Raw genomic sequence first — 18,235 nt, 5'->3', positions numbered from 1 at the left:
AGAGGTTTCGAATCACTGCTTTCGTCGCTGCCGTAATAAGTCTTCTCCTTAACCACTGGTCCATCTCACTATTTCACTTGAAAGGGGATTCATTACGAGCTTTGTCAGGAAAGGGAATGAACCAGTCTTCTAGTGTCACTAAATTAAACTGAATTTTAACACTCAGTGGTATTAAGTGCACTCAGTGACGGATATTTCATATGTATATTATGTTCGCTATCGCTGATCGAAAAGCTTCAGCGTTAATTGTAAGACAATATACTTCGACGGATCGGCCAACTTACGAGAGAAGGTAAATTGACGTTCTGGACGTAGATTTATTATCTAGCAGGAGCTGCATAATTTATGTGGTATTAAACATTGCACATATCCCGCATACATTTCCCTTTAATGATGTTGTTGTAAGAATATTGCGAGAAGTGGGAATAATGTTCAAATTTCCCTTCCACTGGTACAATGGAATATACCCAAACTCGATATCCAAACTGCGGGGAAAGTGGCGCCGCTCCATTTGTTGCAATACTATTGAATCCGACTGTACGTCGAAGAACGGTTTCATGTACTCAACGCTCAACAGTGTATCCCTTCAGATTTATAGTTTCTGTAGGACGAGGATATAAAATGTTCGAAATGATATCCTCTCTGCCACAATGAAACACGCCTATTTACAATCGCTCAAACAAACTAATCCTAGCGAGTATTCCCCCTAGCGGTAGGACGTATAACCTGCCCATGCAAATGCCCTCCCTCACTCTCTTATCGCCCGTAGCAGTTACCATCCAATCGAACTGCTATCACTTATAAAATTATAAATTTTTATTTAAATCACAAATTATGTCTTTCAACTCCAGATTCCAAGTTCGTACTGCGCTTTCGAGGTGTGGCCTGTCCTGTGCGTATTAGTATCCATAATTTATTATAGCCACGATAAAATATAAGAGCTACAAATAGCAATTCTCACACTTTAACCCTCGCCACCTGTTACTAAAAAAATTACGTCCTACCTACTTGGGGTCTTTTTTGACCCCATCGTGGATATTATTTTTTTAATGAAAAATAATACTCCAATGACTTATATTAATGAGTATTTTATTTGAACACATAACAGGTCAATTAACAGAAAAATTTCACTCCAATATATACATTGGATAATTTACAAAAAATTAAAAATATTACAATTTTTAGAATTGAATGAGGACACAATAGAACTACATATTTAAGTACATAGTTTGATTATCTGAATGCATATTTTTAAAAGTTAACATTTGCACTGTAATTTTAAAACTTTGTTATTACAATTTACAAAGAAATTGTAATAAAAATAAAATATTTTAACAAATTCTGATGACTCAAAATATTTGTGGCAAATTTTAATCTGAATCTTCATCTCCACTACCATTACTGTCACATTGCATACAGATGCTTCTCTTTTGAACATGATTACTACACACATATCTATTGCAAATATTACAATGAGTATTGGTTTTTTTGTCACTCTTACGTGGGCATATGCAACATCTACCACGCTTATTTTTGGACATAATTTCGATTTCATTTTCTGGCAGAATGTTGCCAATCCCAGCATTTTTTATGGCAGTCTGAATTCTTTTTGTTTGGCAACCGGTTTTTCCTATTCGGCGATGAATTTCAGGCGTTATCAATTCTTTTGCTAATTCTAAAAGGAACCGCCGCCTAGAATTTTTTCCGCGGAAAGAGGGGTATTTTCTCAAATACATTTGATATGCATTTATACCTGCAAGGTCCACGATATCAAAGAAGATAGTCAATGGCCATCGTCTAGTCCCTCTTTTTACAGAATACTGTCGAGCCATTTGATCCACAGTATCCACACCAAATTTTGTTGAGTTGTAATAGAGAATTACTTCTGGTTTTTTCTTTTCAGAGGAACATATTTCAAATGCCTTATGTTGAGTAGACAATAATACCACTGATTTTCCTTTGCTGGGGACATAAGAAGTCAAAAGTGTGTTATGGGAAAATGCAAAATTTGAGGAATTAATCTCCCTGTTTTTTGATGGGAGCATTATTGGTGGCAATTCCCTGCGATTTTTTCGCATTGTACCCACGAGTGTTAGGGATAATTTTAATAAATCTTGGCCAAGATCAAAACTTGTAAAAAAATTATCTGTGGTGATGTTTCGACCAGACCCACTCAAGTGACTCACCAGATCCATTACTACCCGCTTCCCTTGCTGTATTTCACGCATATCTCCATGTTTACCTGCGTATATTTGCAAATTTACAATGTACATATTTTCGCAATCCACAGCCATCCAAATTTTAATGCCTTATTTTCCTGGTTTCGAGGGAATATATACTTTAAAAGCACACCTTCCTCTAAAAGTATATAAATGTTCATCAACAGTGATATTCGGACCCGGAATGAATGAACTTTTACATGCACTAGAAAATAAGTTCATCATTTCTGACACAGCTTCTGCCTTGTTTTTTGTTTCCCTTTTGCGTGCTTCCCGAGTTTCTTTATTATCAAATCTTAAACAGCTTAGAATATTTTCAAAGCGACTTCTTGACATAGTTGCTTTAAAAATTGGAAATCCAAATTCATCTGACCAAAATTCGTTCAAAGGTTTTCCTCGCCCTTTCTGAACACCTTATGTGATACACAGGCCAAGAAAAGCTAAAAACTCAATGGAATCGAGGTTCTTCCATTTGCGTAAGCTTTTCCTATCCTTGATTTGATTTGCCCGTTGATTAGTGTATTGGAAAATATTTTTAACCATTCAATCAGTTATAAAGCATCGAAAAAATTCAGATTTTTCCACACACTGAATATGTCCTGGGAAACCTGCGTCCTGCCTGATAATATTCCTGGAGAGTATTTTTCCAGGCGTCTTTGGCTCCACAGTATCCAATTTTATTTTTTCATCTTTACTCACCATGAACCGTGAATCGTCTTTGACATATTCATCTTGTATTTCCTCATCCTCCTCTTGGTCTTCTATTTCCACCTCCATGTTGTCTTCCTCTGCTTCACTTCCATCACTCTCATTTGGAATGTCTTCTTCATCTGAGCCAAATAAATCGGTAAGAGCTTCGTTCTCGCTGTATCCAGGAGCAAATTTGACTCTATAGGCTGCCATAATTAGGAATTATTCCTGTATAACCTAATCCTACATTCGACAAGAGGAGATATGCATAAGAATACACCCTAATAAGTAGGAGTTGCAATTACATCGCACTTGGCAAATAAAACAACACTAACCATTCAACAAATGCATATGCCGTTGACAAAGTGATTTTTTTTGCTTTGCTCTTAAATCCACTAGATGCAATATTTAAAACACATCGATTCCTTCAAAACCCTCACAAAAATATTGTGATTATTTCCTCACGGGAGCTGAAAAAAAAGGAAAGTGGAACTACGAGAGGCTTCAAAAACTTCATATAACCTAGTAAATATATGAATCAAAACAATTTCCCGTAAAGGAAATAAAATTAGTACTGAAGTAGTTGGTAGGTAGTACTATGGTTTACAAAGAAACACTTACCGGTCCGCTAATAATTCGAATGTGGGAGATACTCTTGAGCCGGATACAAAGGTTAGCTATGACTTCTGCAGTCGACGGAGGCGTGACCACAAGTGACGATTCTCACTGTATATGCCGAGCTCATATCAGAGGCCGAATACTACTACTAATTGTAAGTAAGTCAAGATACGAGTGGAGAGAACAATTGAGAGAGATTGCTGGTTACAAAGAAAGCACACTGTTGATGAAGAATCAACTCTGCGACGATAACAGTTAGATTCAAAGTTGCAGAGCAATGAGGGCTTCTACAATCATCAGGGGAGCGACCACAAGTTATCTCTCTGTATCAGCTGAGCTTATTTCAGTGGACGAATATTACGACGCCCGGAGAAAACATTGACTAGGCCTTGCTGATTACAAAGAAAACACCCTGATGGCGAAGAATTAGCTCTGCGCTGATAATATTTGGGTTGGAAGCTGCAGAGCAAGCTGAAAACGTAGTTTGCTAGCAATCACTTGGTATTATTCAGCTGTTTTTATGAGATGGGGTGAGGTGAACATGATTGACTGCTTATGAGTTAGTCTCCAAGTTCAATCATTTGACACTGCTGGTATGGAATAGATTTTGCTTTTGGTTAGCTAATCCTCTATTCATTTCCCTAAGTGGTAATAAAGCTTTTTCAATACGACGGTGTATATTACCATTATATCAAATTCGGTATCACATGCGAAGGAAATACATCCAAAAAATCCATGGCGATCTTCTACGATGTTCTTCCCTTCTAATAATTTTAACATTCAATATGTTACTCATTTTATGATTAAAATGCTAATATTTATTCCTTACATGACAGAGTCATCAAAAAAGCAAACATTTGTTCAATTATTTATGAAAGACGATGATAATTCACCTCCAGGTGTTGAATCACGATCGGGGAGATTTTAGTTCCACATGCCCTACCTGGGGTCAGAATTGACCCCAAGCCAGAAATTATTTTTTTTTAGGATTCTTGATGCAAATGCTTTGAAAATGAAAAATGGAATTGATGTAAACTTGTTTTATAGGAGCATTCCTAAAATAATATGAATTAAACTGTAAAAGTTAAAAAGTTATTCACATTTTTCTATGAGCTGGGGTCAAAAAAGACCCCAGGTAGGTAGGGAGGGTTAATATAAAACTCCACTACCGACCGTGGTCGAAACTATGGTCGGTAGTGGAGTTACATATTTAAGTGTGGAAATTACCATTTATAGTTTATATTTCATTGTGGATGTATCACATTTCCTCCAAGTCAAGCCTAAAACGATTTCATGCGTTTTTTATCGCGGTTTCATTCTAGGGCCTTTCTTTCATGCGATGTAATCTTATCGTATAGGGTTCTGGTGCAAATGTTGCTCTTATGCGTTCCCCACAATTAGGCTAAATTGTAACACCCAGGTACTTGACTTCACACGCCGTAAACCATTCATTTAATCATGTGTTCAGGCCAAATTTTTCGCCGCAATATGTAATACATGTAACTGTTGAGAGCGAGATACTCTCTCAGACCAGTGATGTAATCTCCTCGGGACCATAGCAAATAGAATTATGGAGTTGTTGAAATACTCTTCTGGACCAATGATATAATCCTCTTGGGGCCTAGGCAAATATGATTATGAAATAATACGTTGTCTCGGTTCATCTACATCTACATAACACCCCGCAAGCCGCCTAAAAGGCGTGTGGCAGGGAGTGTTAGGACACCAGCCGTCTACGCATAGAAAATGAAGTGCTCTACGAAGTTGGGACTAGCATTTATTAAAGTCCTTTATGGTTCGGAGTTGAAACGAATTCCCATATCTATCCGTTCGGCAAAACATCTCTCTTAATTTATCGCTTATATCGGACCTGGAAATATAGAGTGGCTCCAATATTATGTTCTCTATGTCGCTCTTAAAGATATCCATTCTCAATTGTTCAAGCAATCTAAGCCTAGCGCGCAGCCTCTGAGTCGCCAGCGGCTCCCAGCCTAATTCGCTGAACATCTGGGTAACACTGTCTGTACGCCCGTAGCAGTTTTTAACGAAACGCGCAGCCTTCCTTTGTATTTTAAATGCATTAATGTTGTGTATTAATGGAATCTATTTAACTTAATGAAATGTAAAAAAACTTCGTAATTCCAAATAAATTGATTACTGTATGTACATCGAAACCTAGGTCGCACAGTAATAAATTTATGCGGAAGTACAAAGGTTTTTACATTTCATTATAATTATGGAAGGTTGTTCGGGTTTCCCACCGGTTTAATGATCTCATAGCTGCCGACGTTTCGGCATCCCAGCTGCTTTCCATCCTCAGGGCATATCCATCCTCCATTCCACCCTCGGCAAATAATTGTTTTCGGCGCCCCGCGAACCAGGAAGGCGTTCACCTCTCAGAAATCGTCCCTGCGATATTTACGATATTCCATGCGAGCCTTTTTCTCTCTCACCTCATCCCCCTGTCCGTCTCCCCTCCCCACCTCCCTTCCAATGGCCACTCACGCATCCCCCTCCATTCTCCTCCACGCCCCCCACTTTACCCCCACCCCTCACCGCTCCTAAATCCCTCCCTCCCCCTAAACCTTGATCCAAGATCCTCTTGTGAGCGAGCAGTGGTTCGCTAGCGATGGCACGACCCGCCTCCACGTCTACCGGCTCGTTGCGAACACTGCTCCTGCTTCTGGTGTGCTCGGCCACCTTGGGCTATGGGGCAAAGCGAGGGGGTAAGGACTCGGAGCCCGTCATCGAAGAAGTGACTTCGAAACAGCTGGAGAGGATTCTCAACGACAAGGACTACGTGGCTGTATTTTGGTGTGAGTGCACTCGCATGAGAAAGAAATCTAATTCACTTAAGACCTCTGCCCTCCCCCCTTCACCCACTCCGTCCCCGCCCTGCGAGGAAAGAAATTTCATGGGGTCACCCAAGGGATTGTGCCTCCCTGAACCCTAATCCTTAGGTTTGTCACGTGCTTCGACATCGTGAGGTCTCTCACTGCCCGCCTGCCTGATTGCAGACGGGTGTGACCACGTTCGGAGCGAATTGGACATGTCGATTCGATCAGCGCAATTGTTAACCTCGGTGATTGAGCGGGAACTGGTGTCACCATTCCATGTGGCAGACCGCTGGTCCTTGTGCTTCGTTCCCTGTGACATGTGCTCCCGTTTGGTTCCCTTCTCGGGGTAACCTTTGGGCCTTCCCCAGTTCTCGGGAAGCGAGGTTTATTTTTCCGTCGCGGAGGCGTGTCTGGTGGAATTTTGCACCCCATGTCGTGTCTGTCGTCGTGTTCGTCAGGGGGTGGGGTCCCGGGCACTGAAAAAGCTCCCACCTCACGCTGCTTAAGGCGTGAAGCCGGGGCCGTAGTGGACACTCAGCGCTATATCCCTCGCTTGTCCTTTGCCTCTCTTCTTTCTCTCCTTCTCTCCCTATCTCTCGAGTGAATTCTATTTCTGTGTGCTACCTACTCTATGGATGTCTTCGCGAAGATGAAAACAATATTTGTGCGGGTTGAAGTCGGGCTATCCGGTGGCTTTTCAGGCTCGCCAAAACAAGTTAACACATTCCTGCACTTATTACGCCCTGTTCAACCTATGCCATCTGATTCTTATCCCCCCTACAAGTTTTTCTTCCTTGTAAAGTACTTACTACGAATGCCTTGCGTTTTGATGAGGACGAATATCCCTGGTGTCTCAGGTAGTTTGTCCCTAATTTTAGCGAAGAGTGGAATATTACCTCTTCATTTGAGCTCTAAGTCGTCGTGTCCTTGATTCTTCTCCGAAGATTTAAATTCCGGCCCGTGCTTTGTTGTTTCGTTTTAATTCCTTGCATATTTTCTCATTATAGTCTCTATTTAATTGGTGAGTTTTGTCATCAACTGTTAAGGGCTTTGAAAATAAGTTGTGGGATTGAACGGGTGGTTTTTATTGCTCTAGTATTGGTTACTCTTGTGAATTTCGATCCTCGCTTTAATTGGTCTGAGACTTCCGATTACGTAACTCCAAAGAACTAGCTCTACCATTTCACCATTAGGAGTGAAGGTTGAATCTCGGTGTGTTACTTGAGTAACACCTGATGATTATTTGATGTCCCATGATGGTTAAATGATATATAAAGATAAAAGTACCGCGATATTTCAATGCGAGTGTAGTGATTGAGTCTGTTCTGGTGGCGAATTCCTATTTATTTTCTGTAACGTATAATTATGTAATTATTTACTCATATATGGGGAGTGAATCCATTTCAGTGTTGACGTTTTTCAACTGCATGAAGCACACCCTTTTTTGTCATGAATCCGTTGCCTGTGAAACTGTAAACCGCTTTCACTATCTGCTTGGAAGGGAGTGGAGATTCTGTGCTATATCTAAGACGCTAGGATGTATAATTGATTTATATTTATGAGTCCATCTATGATTCAGCTTACCGGAATGATATCGCTTGTTCTGGGTGAAACTGATGATTCAGAAGTATATATCTTATTTATCACCGTTAAAGAATGCTATTATTAAGATCATCTTGAGAATAAGGAGAGTTGGTTATTAGAAAGAATATGAAGAATGATTGATACGAATTTGGAAAGTGAATCAAGGAGACAGAATGTATGTGCCTCCTTAGACATCCTCCTTTTCTGCCCCAGGTCTGAGTTCACAGAAAATATGCCGTTATGCTTTCGGCAGCTTGAGAAACCTGAAAATAGCATGTGGTTTGTGGAATTGATGCTCCGGTCGCACTTAAAGAAATGGCTTGAAGTTCCAACCCCCCACATATATTTTTTTTAAAGTTTATTTTTGTCCTTAGCTGATCTAGTGGCAAGAAATTTCGCACTCTAGCAATAGGAATGGCTGCTTGGCATTTCTGTCGTTAGGTAATAGATTATTTAGTGATGAATTCTCTTGATGGTGTATCCCCGGCGATAGGAAGAGCTTCTAAAATAAGGTTTCGGCTGTTGTTCTGCCCACTCGCACCTTATTCCACCACCGTTGGTAGGTCGGTGCTAAAAATACATTCCTTGCTTCGTTGAGCGTTCGCTCACTACCCGCCGGCCGATTCCTCGTTGAATCTTCGTTAGATTAAGTTGATAATGGGCCTACATTCTGCTGTGGATTTTATTGTGCTTTAATAAAACGATGGAACGCAATCGGTTGTTTGGGTGCATGTGGACCCCCGATACAAGGTAGTTAATGAAAACCATTTTAAGGAGGATACGATATTTTCTAATGTTGTGTCCACATGCATCTATCTGTTAATTTAGTAGTGGATTATACGGGCCTGTTTATGTCATGGAAATATAATTTTGTTCATAAAAATCAAATTTGTTGAAATCGCTGAAAAAGTTAATCTAGACCAAGGCTGTTGGTAATGCGTACTCGCTATTAAGCTATCTCTTCCTCTAAGTTATGTAATATCTAAATGCTGGTAGCTCTAATTAATTCAGGGCATACATGAAATTTGTAAAATAAACTCAGCTTAATTTGAAGCCTCTAGCTTTAAACAATGGATAAGGTTTTTCGCAACTGCCGGATTGTATAATTAAGTTGAAAGTTCTGATATAACGTAGATTCAACTCTTTAGATGACTTTATTATTTTCTGTCTTTCGTTTTTGCTGACATATTTTGTACCTTCAGATAGTATATAGAGCATAATTTTCGCATGGGGTGAGAATTTAGTTCAACCGCCGTCTCCGGAAGTGTCGATGTATCGCGGCCATGCTGTCGTCCCTTCCGGTCGACGTGTACGGAGCATCTCCGATATACTTGTTCGATTAAAATACTTTATTCTATAATCATTTATAGTGAAAAACTAAATATAATGGTATCAAAGATGTATTACGTTATCTATACGATAAATATGAAATCTTATCGCATCTTGAAAAATGCCTAGTCCAGATTGGCTTTATTTTCTTGGTACATTCTGGAATTCCCAATTGAAATTTCCAGAAGTATCCGCTGTTTCCGCAACGACTGGTTCTTCATTAATGGTGATCTATTACAAATGAGCACACTCTTCGTTTTATCGTTCTCAACCTTGTCTGTCTCATTTATATCGTTATCAATACTATCTAGAATATTACCATAACGCAAACTAATTTTTGTGCTGCATACAATCGTCTAAGGTATTTAGTGGCATGGCGCAGAAAAGAAAATAAATCTATTAACAATATCACCATTGTTATCTGCCTTCAACCCTATATTGTTTCCATTACAAAAACAAGCGAAAATGTGAATGCTCAAGCGTGTTTTGGGCGCGGGGTTTTCTGTGCCTATTGACACATTTTGTTAGAATATCATGATCCACTTAGAAAGCATTATGATAAAAGTCTCCATGGCGATCGGCATTCTGGATCCAGTGGGGATATTGGAATACAGATATTTATAATGCATTAAAAATTCACTTTCAAACTTTTTAATGCTAAGATGTGTAGAAAGTGTGCAAAAGTTGATATTTTTATTCTGTTAAACCGATATTTCGTTGGCATTAGGTGACGATGAGCAGTAAGCTAAGATTGTTTGAGTAGATTGCCAATTGTTCCAAATTTTTATAATGAAAGTCGTTTCACAGATGATATTTAATTATGTATTTGGAAATATCACTTTGCGATTTGTCTTAGGTACATCATTACGGATGAAATTTCTGCATTGGAAGCGAATTAAAATTCTGTGGAAACTGATGGTGAGACAATTTACCTCACGTTGGGTTCAAGATCTTCTTGGTAATTTTCGAATTTTGTTAGGTGCGTGAAAATTTTCCGAAAGACTAAATGGAGCTGAATTTTTAATTGGATCTAAAGTTCTTAGTAGGGAATTATATTGATCTGTTTGCTTGGTGTTTGCCTTATAGTAATATTTTTATTTCTTCCGTCATTCACTCTTTGCTGTCTTGACAGCATATGATATTCCATACATTTTTTTAACGGTAGTAGTTCCTCGTGTTCCTCGTATATCCTTCGTATATTTTATCTTTGATTATTCTCGTGGAGCGTTCATTTGAAGGAGACTAAAGAAATTTGATGCAGAATATCGAATAACATCTCAGATACCATTTATTGGTTTTCTAGATCTTACTCGACCATTTTTAACGAATGTTTTAAGATTTCAAAATTTTAGGAAGGAATGGCTATGGTTTCGATTTCAACTAGCGGTGGTTAACACTGTGGCATAAAGAATTTAAGGCTTTTTGTTCCTAATTATTCTATTGTCTTTCTTTATGAAGCTTTTCTTTAGGAAAGGATAGGACTCTTGTCCAAAAATTAAGGAATATGAAATGGAAGGTATGACTATAAAGTATTGGTTTTCCTTGCACAATTTTAGGCGGAGTCCTTGGATTAGAAACTGTAACTATGGTTTTAGAATCCAGAAATAAATTGTAGTAATCAGCCGCAATCCACGCCTATTTACTAACTTTAGCTCGTTTCGCATTTATCCTCCCGCTGAATTGATTTTCCGCGTTTTATCTGCTTGGACCATACTTAAATTAAGTGTACCTTAAATGGACGGCATAGATGTATTTTATATTCCAATAATTCTATCAATAAATGAGTGGGATACCGGCTAAATTTTCTGCTGGCGCCTTAAAACCTTCATAAGTGGAAATAGAAACCTGATTCTCATTTGTTTATCAGCCGATTCATCTCGAAGGCGTGTGGCGGGGGGTGTTAGGACACCAGTTGTTTACAGATTAATAGAAAATTCTTCAAAAAAATCAGGCCTTGAATTTATCAAGTTTTTAAAAAAATTAATAGGTGTTAAAATTTTTGGTTAGGGGAAAAACGAATTCCCATACCTATCCGTTCGGAAAAACTCCTTTGTTAATTTATCGTTTCTGTCGGACCTAGAAAAATAGTGGGGTTCTAATATGAAGTTATCCGTGTGGCTTTTAAAGATTATTCTTCTCAATTTCTCAAGTATTCGATGCCTACCGCTCGGCCTTCGAGTGTTTAGCGGCTCCGAGCCTGATTTATTTAGTGTTCAAGAAAGGAGTGATGAGATGCCAAGAAATATAATTGATTTAATACAGTTCATTGCTTCTCGAGAATGCTATCATATTATCTTGAGGAACAGGCGTGCTATACTTTTTAGGGTGCTATTTAATAAACTATTGAAATTAGTAAAAGTAATTAGCTAGCTAGTAAAATTGTATTGAAAGTATTGCAATTGCTGATAAAGTAGTATTTAAAATACCCCGATTATTTAGGGGTTTAGTGTAGGGAATTTTATGAGCAGTAGCCTTTTTGTCAGAATAGCCAGTAAATCTAGGATATCTAGCTGTCTTTTGTTAAGATTAGAAATTAGTATAATTCCGGCACAAATTTCATCCAATTTTCACAGGGAAATAGCGTGATCCGCTAAATATGCTTTTAGCGATTTGTTTGTTTCACGGATTTGAGGCGGATTAAGTTGGTGGCCATTAGAATCTCAGAGCCATATTCATAAACACTGGCCATTTTTCGGTTAAAAGCGGACGATTGTGAAATTGAGTTACGTTAAAAACAGCACGTTCATGTTATAAGGTAGCCATCTAACTTCCCAATTTTATTTACGAGGATGATGTGTTAAAACCCTTTGCCTCCCTCCTATGAGGCGGCTCACTGTGTGCATAAGGATGCATTTTATTACTACGGTCCCCGAGGAATTCTCAATAGCCTATCTTTGTATCTGCATTGACAGTAGTTGTCAATTTTTGCGGTCTAACGTCCTCAGGGCAACATTTATGGGGAGCTAGTTTCAGACATCGCTTCGATTAGTAATTATTTTTGCTTTAAAATCTTTATTTTATTTAGTGCACCAGATATCCTTCAATTAGACCGTCGCTTGTGTAATTAGAAATTTTTTGTTATGTAATGTAACTGTAAAGTGGTTGCATCTTCTATTGAAGTATTACTGGTAGCTTTTGAAAAGTCAGTGTCTCGTATTAATCGTGCCATGAAAATAGCAAGTGGTTAAAGTGTTCTGACCTTGCACGTGTGCTAAGAAAATAGTATATGATGAATCATGAGGAGGTACAGAAAGTGAAATTGATGAATCAAACTTTGAGAACTGGAAATTAATATGTTCAACTATGTTCTGCGGTCGCATTTATTTCTCAAGGCATATATTTCAATAAATATTTCATGTTTTTCGTTTAGTGATTTGGCCAGTTACTTATAATGGTTGAAAAAATTTAAGATGGTAGTTTTATATTATTTAATCCTCTAAATTTATGCTTGTTACTTATAATGGCTGAAATTCAGTTGGGTTAACCAGGGTTACTGGAATAATTTATGCGTTGAAATATATAATAAAATGCATTTCGTTTTCTCTCCTTCTCAGAGTTTTTTTGTATTTATTTTTGATGTTGAAGAACGTTTTCAAGAAGTATATGTGACATATTCTACGTGGAAATATTACGTATCAGAAAACGGGTGAAGCAAAAGGGTTTGGTATGCAAGAAAAAATATTTTGAGGGGTGTAGTCTTAGTCCTAACGTTGGCTTGCGTGGATTAAGCTGAATAATCAGGTCTCCCGGGGTTTACACCATGTTTTCCATTATTTCCCAGAATAGCCTCTCCGGCTTCGCGATAGGGTCCTTCTGGTCGATAGAATCCTCAATCAGAAATCTCAATCCCTTCTTATAAACATTTAGCGAATGTGTAAAGGGAACAAAAGTAAATAGATGGGTCATTTAGAACTGCGATAAAATTTATAAAAGGGAAGAAGTTACTCCAGCTCCTCTGCCTTTCTGAGGTTTTAAACTAAGAAATGCGTGGACCATGTCGGACATGAAATAACCGTTGAAACCTTATCTTTGCCCGACTGAGGGGAATCTCTCCCACCCTCCTTTTCGGTACCCGCTCCGTTTCATAACAACCTTTCTCGCCGAGCAGTTATTCCCACACCTTAGTGGAAGAGATGTCTTAATACCACAGGATCTACCCATTGTGTCGTGATTTTTGAAACGTTGTTGTTTGTTTTGCATGAAGTGCAACATTCACAAGCCTTAGCATAGCTCTATAAGGGATAGAAAAGACATAATGATATTAGCAGTTGTGGTAGTCCAATTTCAGTGGATGAACTTAACGGTGGTTGTACATTTTCCAATCCTTCACATTTATGCCAGTTACTTAAAGTGACTGAAATTAAGTTGTAACATGGATTATTGAAATAATTTATGCATTGAATATTTAATTAAATCAATTTATTGTTCTTCCTTTAGCAGAGTTTTTCTTTACTTATTTTCCATTGGTATCGTTTGTAGCTCCTCTGTATTCTTATCCGTAGACACTCTTAGTAAAGCGCTCACCGTGCTAGTCTGGTATCTTGTAGCCTGCTAATTTTTCGCCGCTGTTTAGATTGCTGTCTGATTTGTCTATTGTTGGCTTGCTGTTTTATCAATACGCGCCAGACTCTGCGTACGTCTTAAGTAACAATTTGGAGGGTTTTGTCTTTACTAGCATTGTTTGTAGGTGTGCTTATATGGTCACATTCTGTTTCCTCTTTATTAATGAATTAACTTTTGTTAAACTCTTGTATCTACTCAAGGTTTTCTTGTGAATATCTGTGCTTGTGACATTCACCCACATTTATTCCATATATTTCCCACAAGTGTGCGTAAATGCAGGCCTCAGAGCTCAAGGAAGGCACGTTGTTCTTGGATTGTGCATGTGGTTAAATATTCACCACATATAAATCCAACAACAATGTGCCTTCCTTGAGCCCTAAGGCCAGCGTTTACGTACACTAGTGGGAAAGGTATGGAGTAAATGTCGGTGAATGTCAGTACTAATTAAATTATCGTCGAAGTCAGATTTTCAGAATGGAAAAATTAACACTAATAGCTTTTCTTAAATTTACTGTGATCCAGTTAACTTGAATGCATCAGAAAATAAATGAATGCCTTTAAGCTAAGGTATTTTATAAAAATCAAAGAGGGAGATAAATTCAGCCCCACCTTTTTTTAAGTAAGAGCGACCTAATAAATTATAAAAACAAAAGAAATCAATAAAAAGCGAAGCCGAAAATTGGTTTCTACTCTAGTAGGAAATTACCTGTCGGGAATTGTGAGATAGCCGAGAGAGTTAATGAATTGGCGGACGTAGCTAATTTTATACAAGGGTAACCTACCTGACAATCTTTGTGCTAAAACCAAAGAATACATCGACAACATGCGTGGGTGGGAGAATTATCGAGCAAGTAAAAGCAAGTATCGAGTCTTGCTTTAAGTACATCGTCGAATTGCCAGACCCATGTTGCACTCGATCGATTAAGACGGTCTAATTCTGCACTAGTATTGTGTCTCTTTTCCATTAATTCTGCATCCATCTAGCATCCTTATGCTGTCCTTACGATCGTCTCATCCATTGGTATATTTTCATTGGAGTTTATTGAAAGCTTTTGCTTTCGGACTAAATTTTATACTTGCTTGCAATAAAAGTTTCGCGAGGTTAGGTTAAATTTCCTATGGATGCTACTATCGCAGTTAAAATTATCCTACTTTAGTGTTTTCTGTGACTTCTCCTCTTGCAGTCATTTTAAAAGTATTCGATCATAATTCATACTTGTAGTAGTGGAAACCATGAAAAGGAAGCATTGGCTTAATTTTTGGAGATATTATTTTCTACGTGTTTTGACTGGGATGTTGTCACTTCTGTCATTTTATTTTATGGGTGGGGGTTCATGTACAGTAGTGAAATTTAACAACATTTGTAATCAGAAAATTGTCCTCTTTTTGTATTTGAAAACTTGTGATGTTGTGGATCATTAATGAATTGTAAGACGTAATTAGTTCCCTAATATATCGAATTTACCAACATACACGTCCGCAAGTAGGGACGCCACCCTCGTAGTTTCAGATTTTTCTTTCTTAGTGATTTAAGCAACAGTGGCCATTTTAAGAGCTCTGATATTCTAATGAGTTCAGCATATTATTTAAAAATTTCCTTACACCACAAATTCATCATTTAAACAATAACAAAAAATGTTGGTTTCGTTTTTTTAAAAGTTTTTTTATTGCTAATCTTGGGGAATATTTATCGATTACGGTCAAGTTCATTGCTAATAGTTTCGTAGTATTTGTGTCCAGATTTCAACATCGAAATCATTGGATTTGATTTAATTTTTTTAGAAATTCGGTTTAAAACTCCTAATCGTACTTCCTATTATCTTTTTCTTTATTTGTCAAGGAGATAAAATTTATTTCATTAAAATGGGGGGGGGGATTAATCGGTCATTTAATAACGAAATAAGATCGCGAGGAATTCTTTTTTCATGTAAAACGTGGTATTAAGTTAAACTCGGCATTTTAAATTCCCTATATTCCGGTAGTTGGAGGAGAGATTGGATAGTATGCGGATGAATACTTCTTAAGGTCTTTGTTACTACCTGATTCAATGGTTATGACTCACGGTGTAACACGTCAGTGGGTTGATTGATCTTTGAACAACCATTTAGTGTTCGGCATAAAATTTGACGGGTTTGGGTCAGCTGAAGTGACAAGTGAGTATCCCACACTCCCTCTGCCGTCCGGTAACATGGCTTATAGTTTGTAGTAGAAACTATATAGATAGATGCATTGGTAGGTAAATACTACCTACCCTCCTCCAGCTGGATTTGTCCGTCCCTTGAGAGCCTCAATCCTGGACGCTTTTTTTGTTTGTAAAATGCAGGCGAATAATCCCGATCTCTGCATTTTTTCCTCGGGTTTTCTTCCGCGTCAGTTGGCTTGTGGACAACAATTTTGCTGGGTATCCTGCTAGCGTCTTCATTTCGACGGTTTCGGCGTGTGGTTTCTTCATTGCTTATACACCGTAGCATCGTACTTAAGCGATGCAGAAACCACACGCCGAAACTTTCGACCTGAAGATGGCAGGATAGCCAGAAAAACTGTCGTCCACTAACTAACTAACTAACGCGGGAAAAAAACCAGAGAAAATTTCAGAGTTGAAACCATCACCGTAGAAAGCCTTTGTTCTAACAATAACCTTGACGTTGGTTAATATTCTTGATATCAGGGACCTATCCTTGTCATTCTGAGGAAACAAGAACAAACAAGAAGACGGCGATGAATGCTAATATTTGAAGGGTATCATCACATTCTAATTTAAGCGCTGGGTATTTTTACCAAAACTTGAACAAATTGAATGGCTAGTGAAAATGAAAAATAAAAGAAAAAAACGCAGGAATTTACGATCTTCCAAAGAAATATTTTTTTATTCTCCACAGTTCCATTTCGGCTATTAGTTGCAGTGATAACATGATGAATTCTTTCTGGCGGTAGTGTCAATGGTATGGTAATTTAATTGGAGAAGACTATCGGCAGTTAAGGTCATTTGCACCATAGGCAAGGGCTGGGAAGGAAGGGTGAACGAAAACCCGGCGTCGGCATTAGCCTGCACCTAACAAAAGGATTGTGTTTAATTTTAGAAGAAAATGGAGATACTAAAATGTACTTATTGTTATTATGACCTTACATAAAAATTTATTTTATAATGGTGCATGCAAGAGAATACGAAGTTAAGGACTCGCTATCATTTTGGCGAGGGTATCTTTAAACCTCATCTGCAAGTATTTTCAATCTTAACATTAGTTATGCCATGTGTCATAAAAATTAATGTACCCCATTTGGCGTGGAATTTTATTTTAAAATTGCAGTTAAAGTTTTCGTTATCGTTGCGAAATACGCATTTGTAAAATGAACCTAAAATTTCAGAAGTTACATCCCATTAAGAAAATATGCTTCGACATAAGAGATCCGGCTCGGTAAAATATTTACTCGTTAGGTGACAAGGAAAGAGTCGTGTCTTGATAAAAGGACGGGCTTAGCCAATGATGTCAGTAGCTTTCTGCGCCCCTTTATTTGAAAATTTAACATCTATATCCCGCGTGAACAAGAAATGGAAATTTATGGCTTTTTAGTTTTTAAGCTCGCTCAATAGGCGAATAAAACAATTTACAATTTAGCCACTTATAAGTATGCATGAAAATTCTACTTTTTAAGTCAACCTATAATTATACCAATGTGTTGAACATGATAGGGATATTGAGTGATAAAAAATATACGGCAGGAAGGAACTTGGAGAAATTCTACATTCATTTGTTAAGAGTGAAGTTCTTGTGCGTGGAGAGGTATCATTTCTAATCTTGGTTCCTTTTACTCAGGTTACTACAAAAAGTACTCATCTTAAAGCAGCCATTTACAAACCAAATTTGTTTACATTTTGGAATAACGATTTGTAGATAACAACCTGAGGCATTTTATCTGATAGAGAATAGGCAGGCTTATTATCCCCCTTGAATTACTTATTTACGTATATTATAAGGAACATGCGTTAGAATGAAGAATCCTTAGGAATTCTGCGGTAGGTGTGAAACTTTGCTTCGTATTGTTTTTGGCTGCATGCTGTGACTTTTATGACCCATGACTCAGTTGTGCAAAATATTCCAGAAGTCAGCTTGTATTAACTGGTAATTAATTTTGCATCATTTGAGGAGGCGCTGACTAGAAGTATGTCAGTAGGTAGTTAAGTTTCTGTTCCGCTGAAGCGCATATATGTTCATATCCCTTTCTTTCATTCTCTATGAATTTATTTGTGTGTATTGATATGTATATATGCTATATGTATTTGTATGTATATATTGTATATTGATTTGAAGGAATCCACAATTATAAGGAGTAGTAATTGGTACTTTAATTATGCTGATTGCTGGGAATACAAAGGTTGGGTTACTCGATTACTGA

The 18,235-nt window shown here is 37.8% G+C and overlaps 1 protein-coding gene across 7 annotated transcripts in view; it reads left to right on the top strand.

Moving 5' to 3' along the window:
• The first annotated feature begins 6,122 nt into the window (after positions 1-6,122).
• The window catches only part of LOC124171637, a 152,845-nt gene continuing 140,732 nt past the window's right edge, over positions 6,123-18,235 (top strand). For all 7 annotated transcript variants that reach the window (XM_046550841.1, XM_046550845.1, XM_046550844.1 and 4 more), the window contains exon 1: positions 6,123-6,343. In XM_046550841.1, the coding sequence (XP_046406797.1) occupies positions 6,157-6,343 (187 nt within the window). In that variant the 5' untranslated portion in view covers positions 6,123-6,156. The remainder of the gene's footprint in view (positions 6,344-18,235) is intronic.

Source organism: Ischnura elegans, chromosome X (assembly GCF_921293095.1).
Source record: "Ischnura elegans chromosome X, ioIscEleg1.1, whole genome shotgun sequence".
Lineage (NCBI taxonomy): Eukaryota > Metazoa > Arthropoda > Insecta > Odonata > Coenagrionidae > Ischnura > Ischnura elegans.
This window is presented reverse-complemented; position numbering and strand designations above follow the sequence as displayed.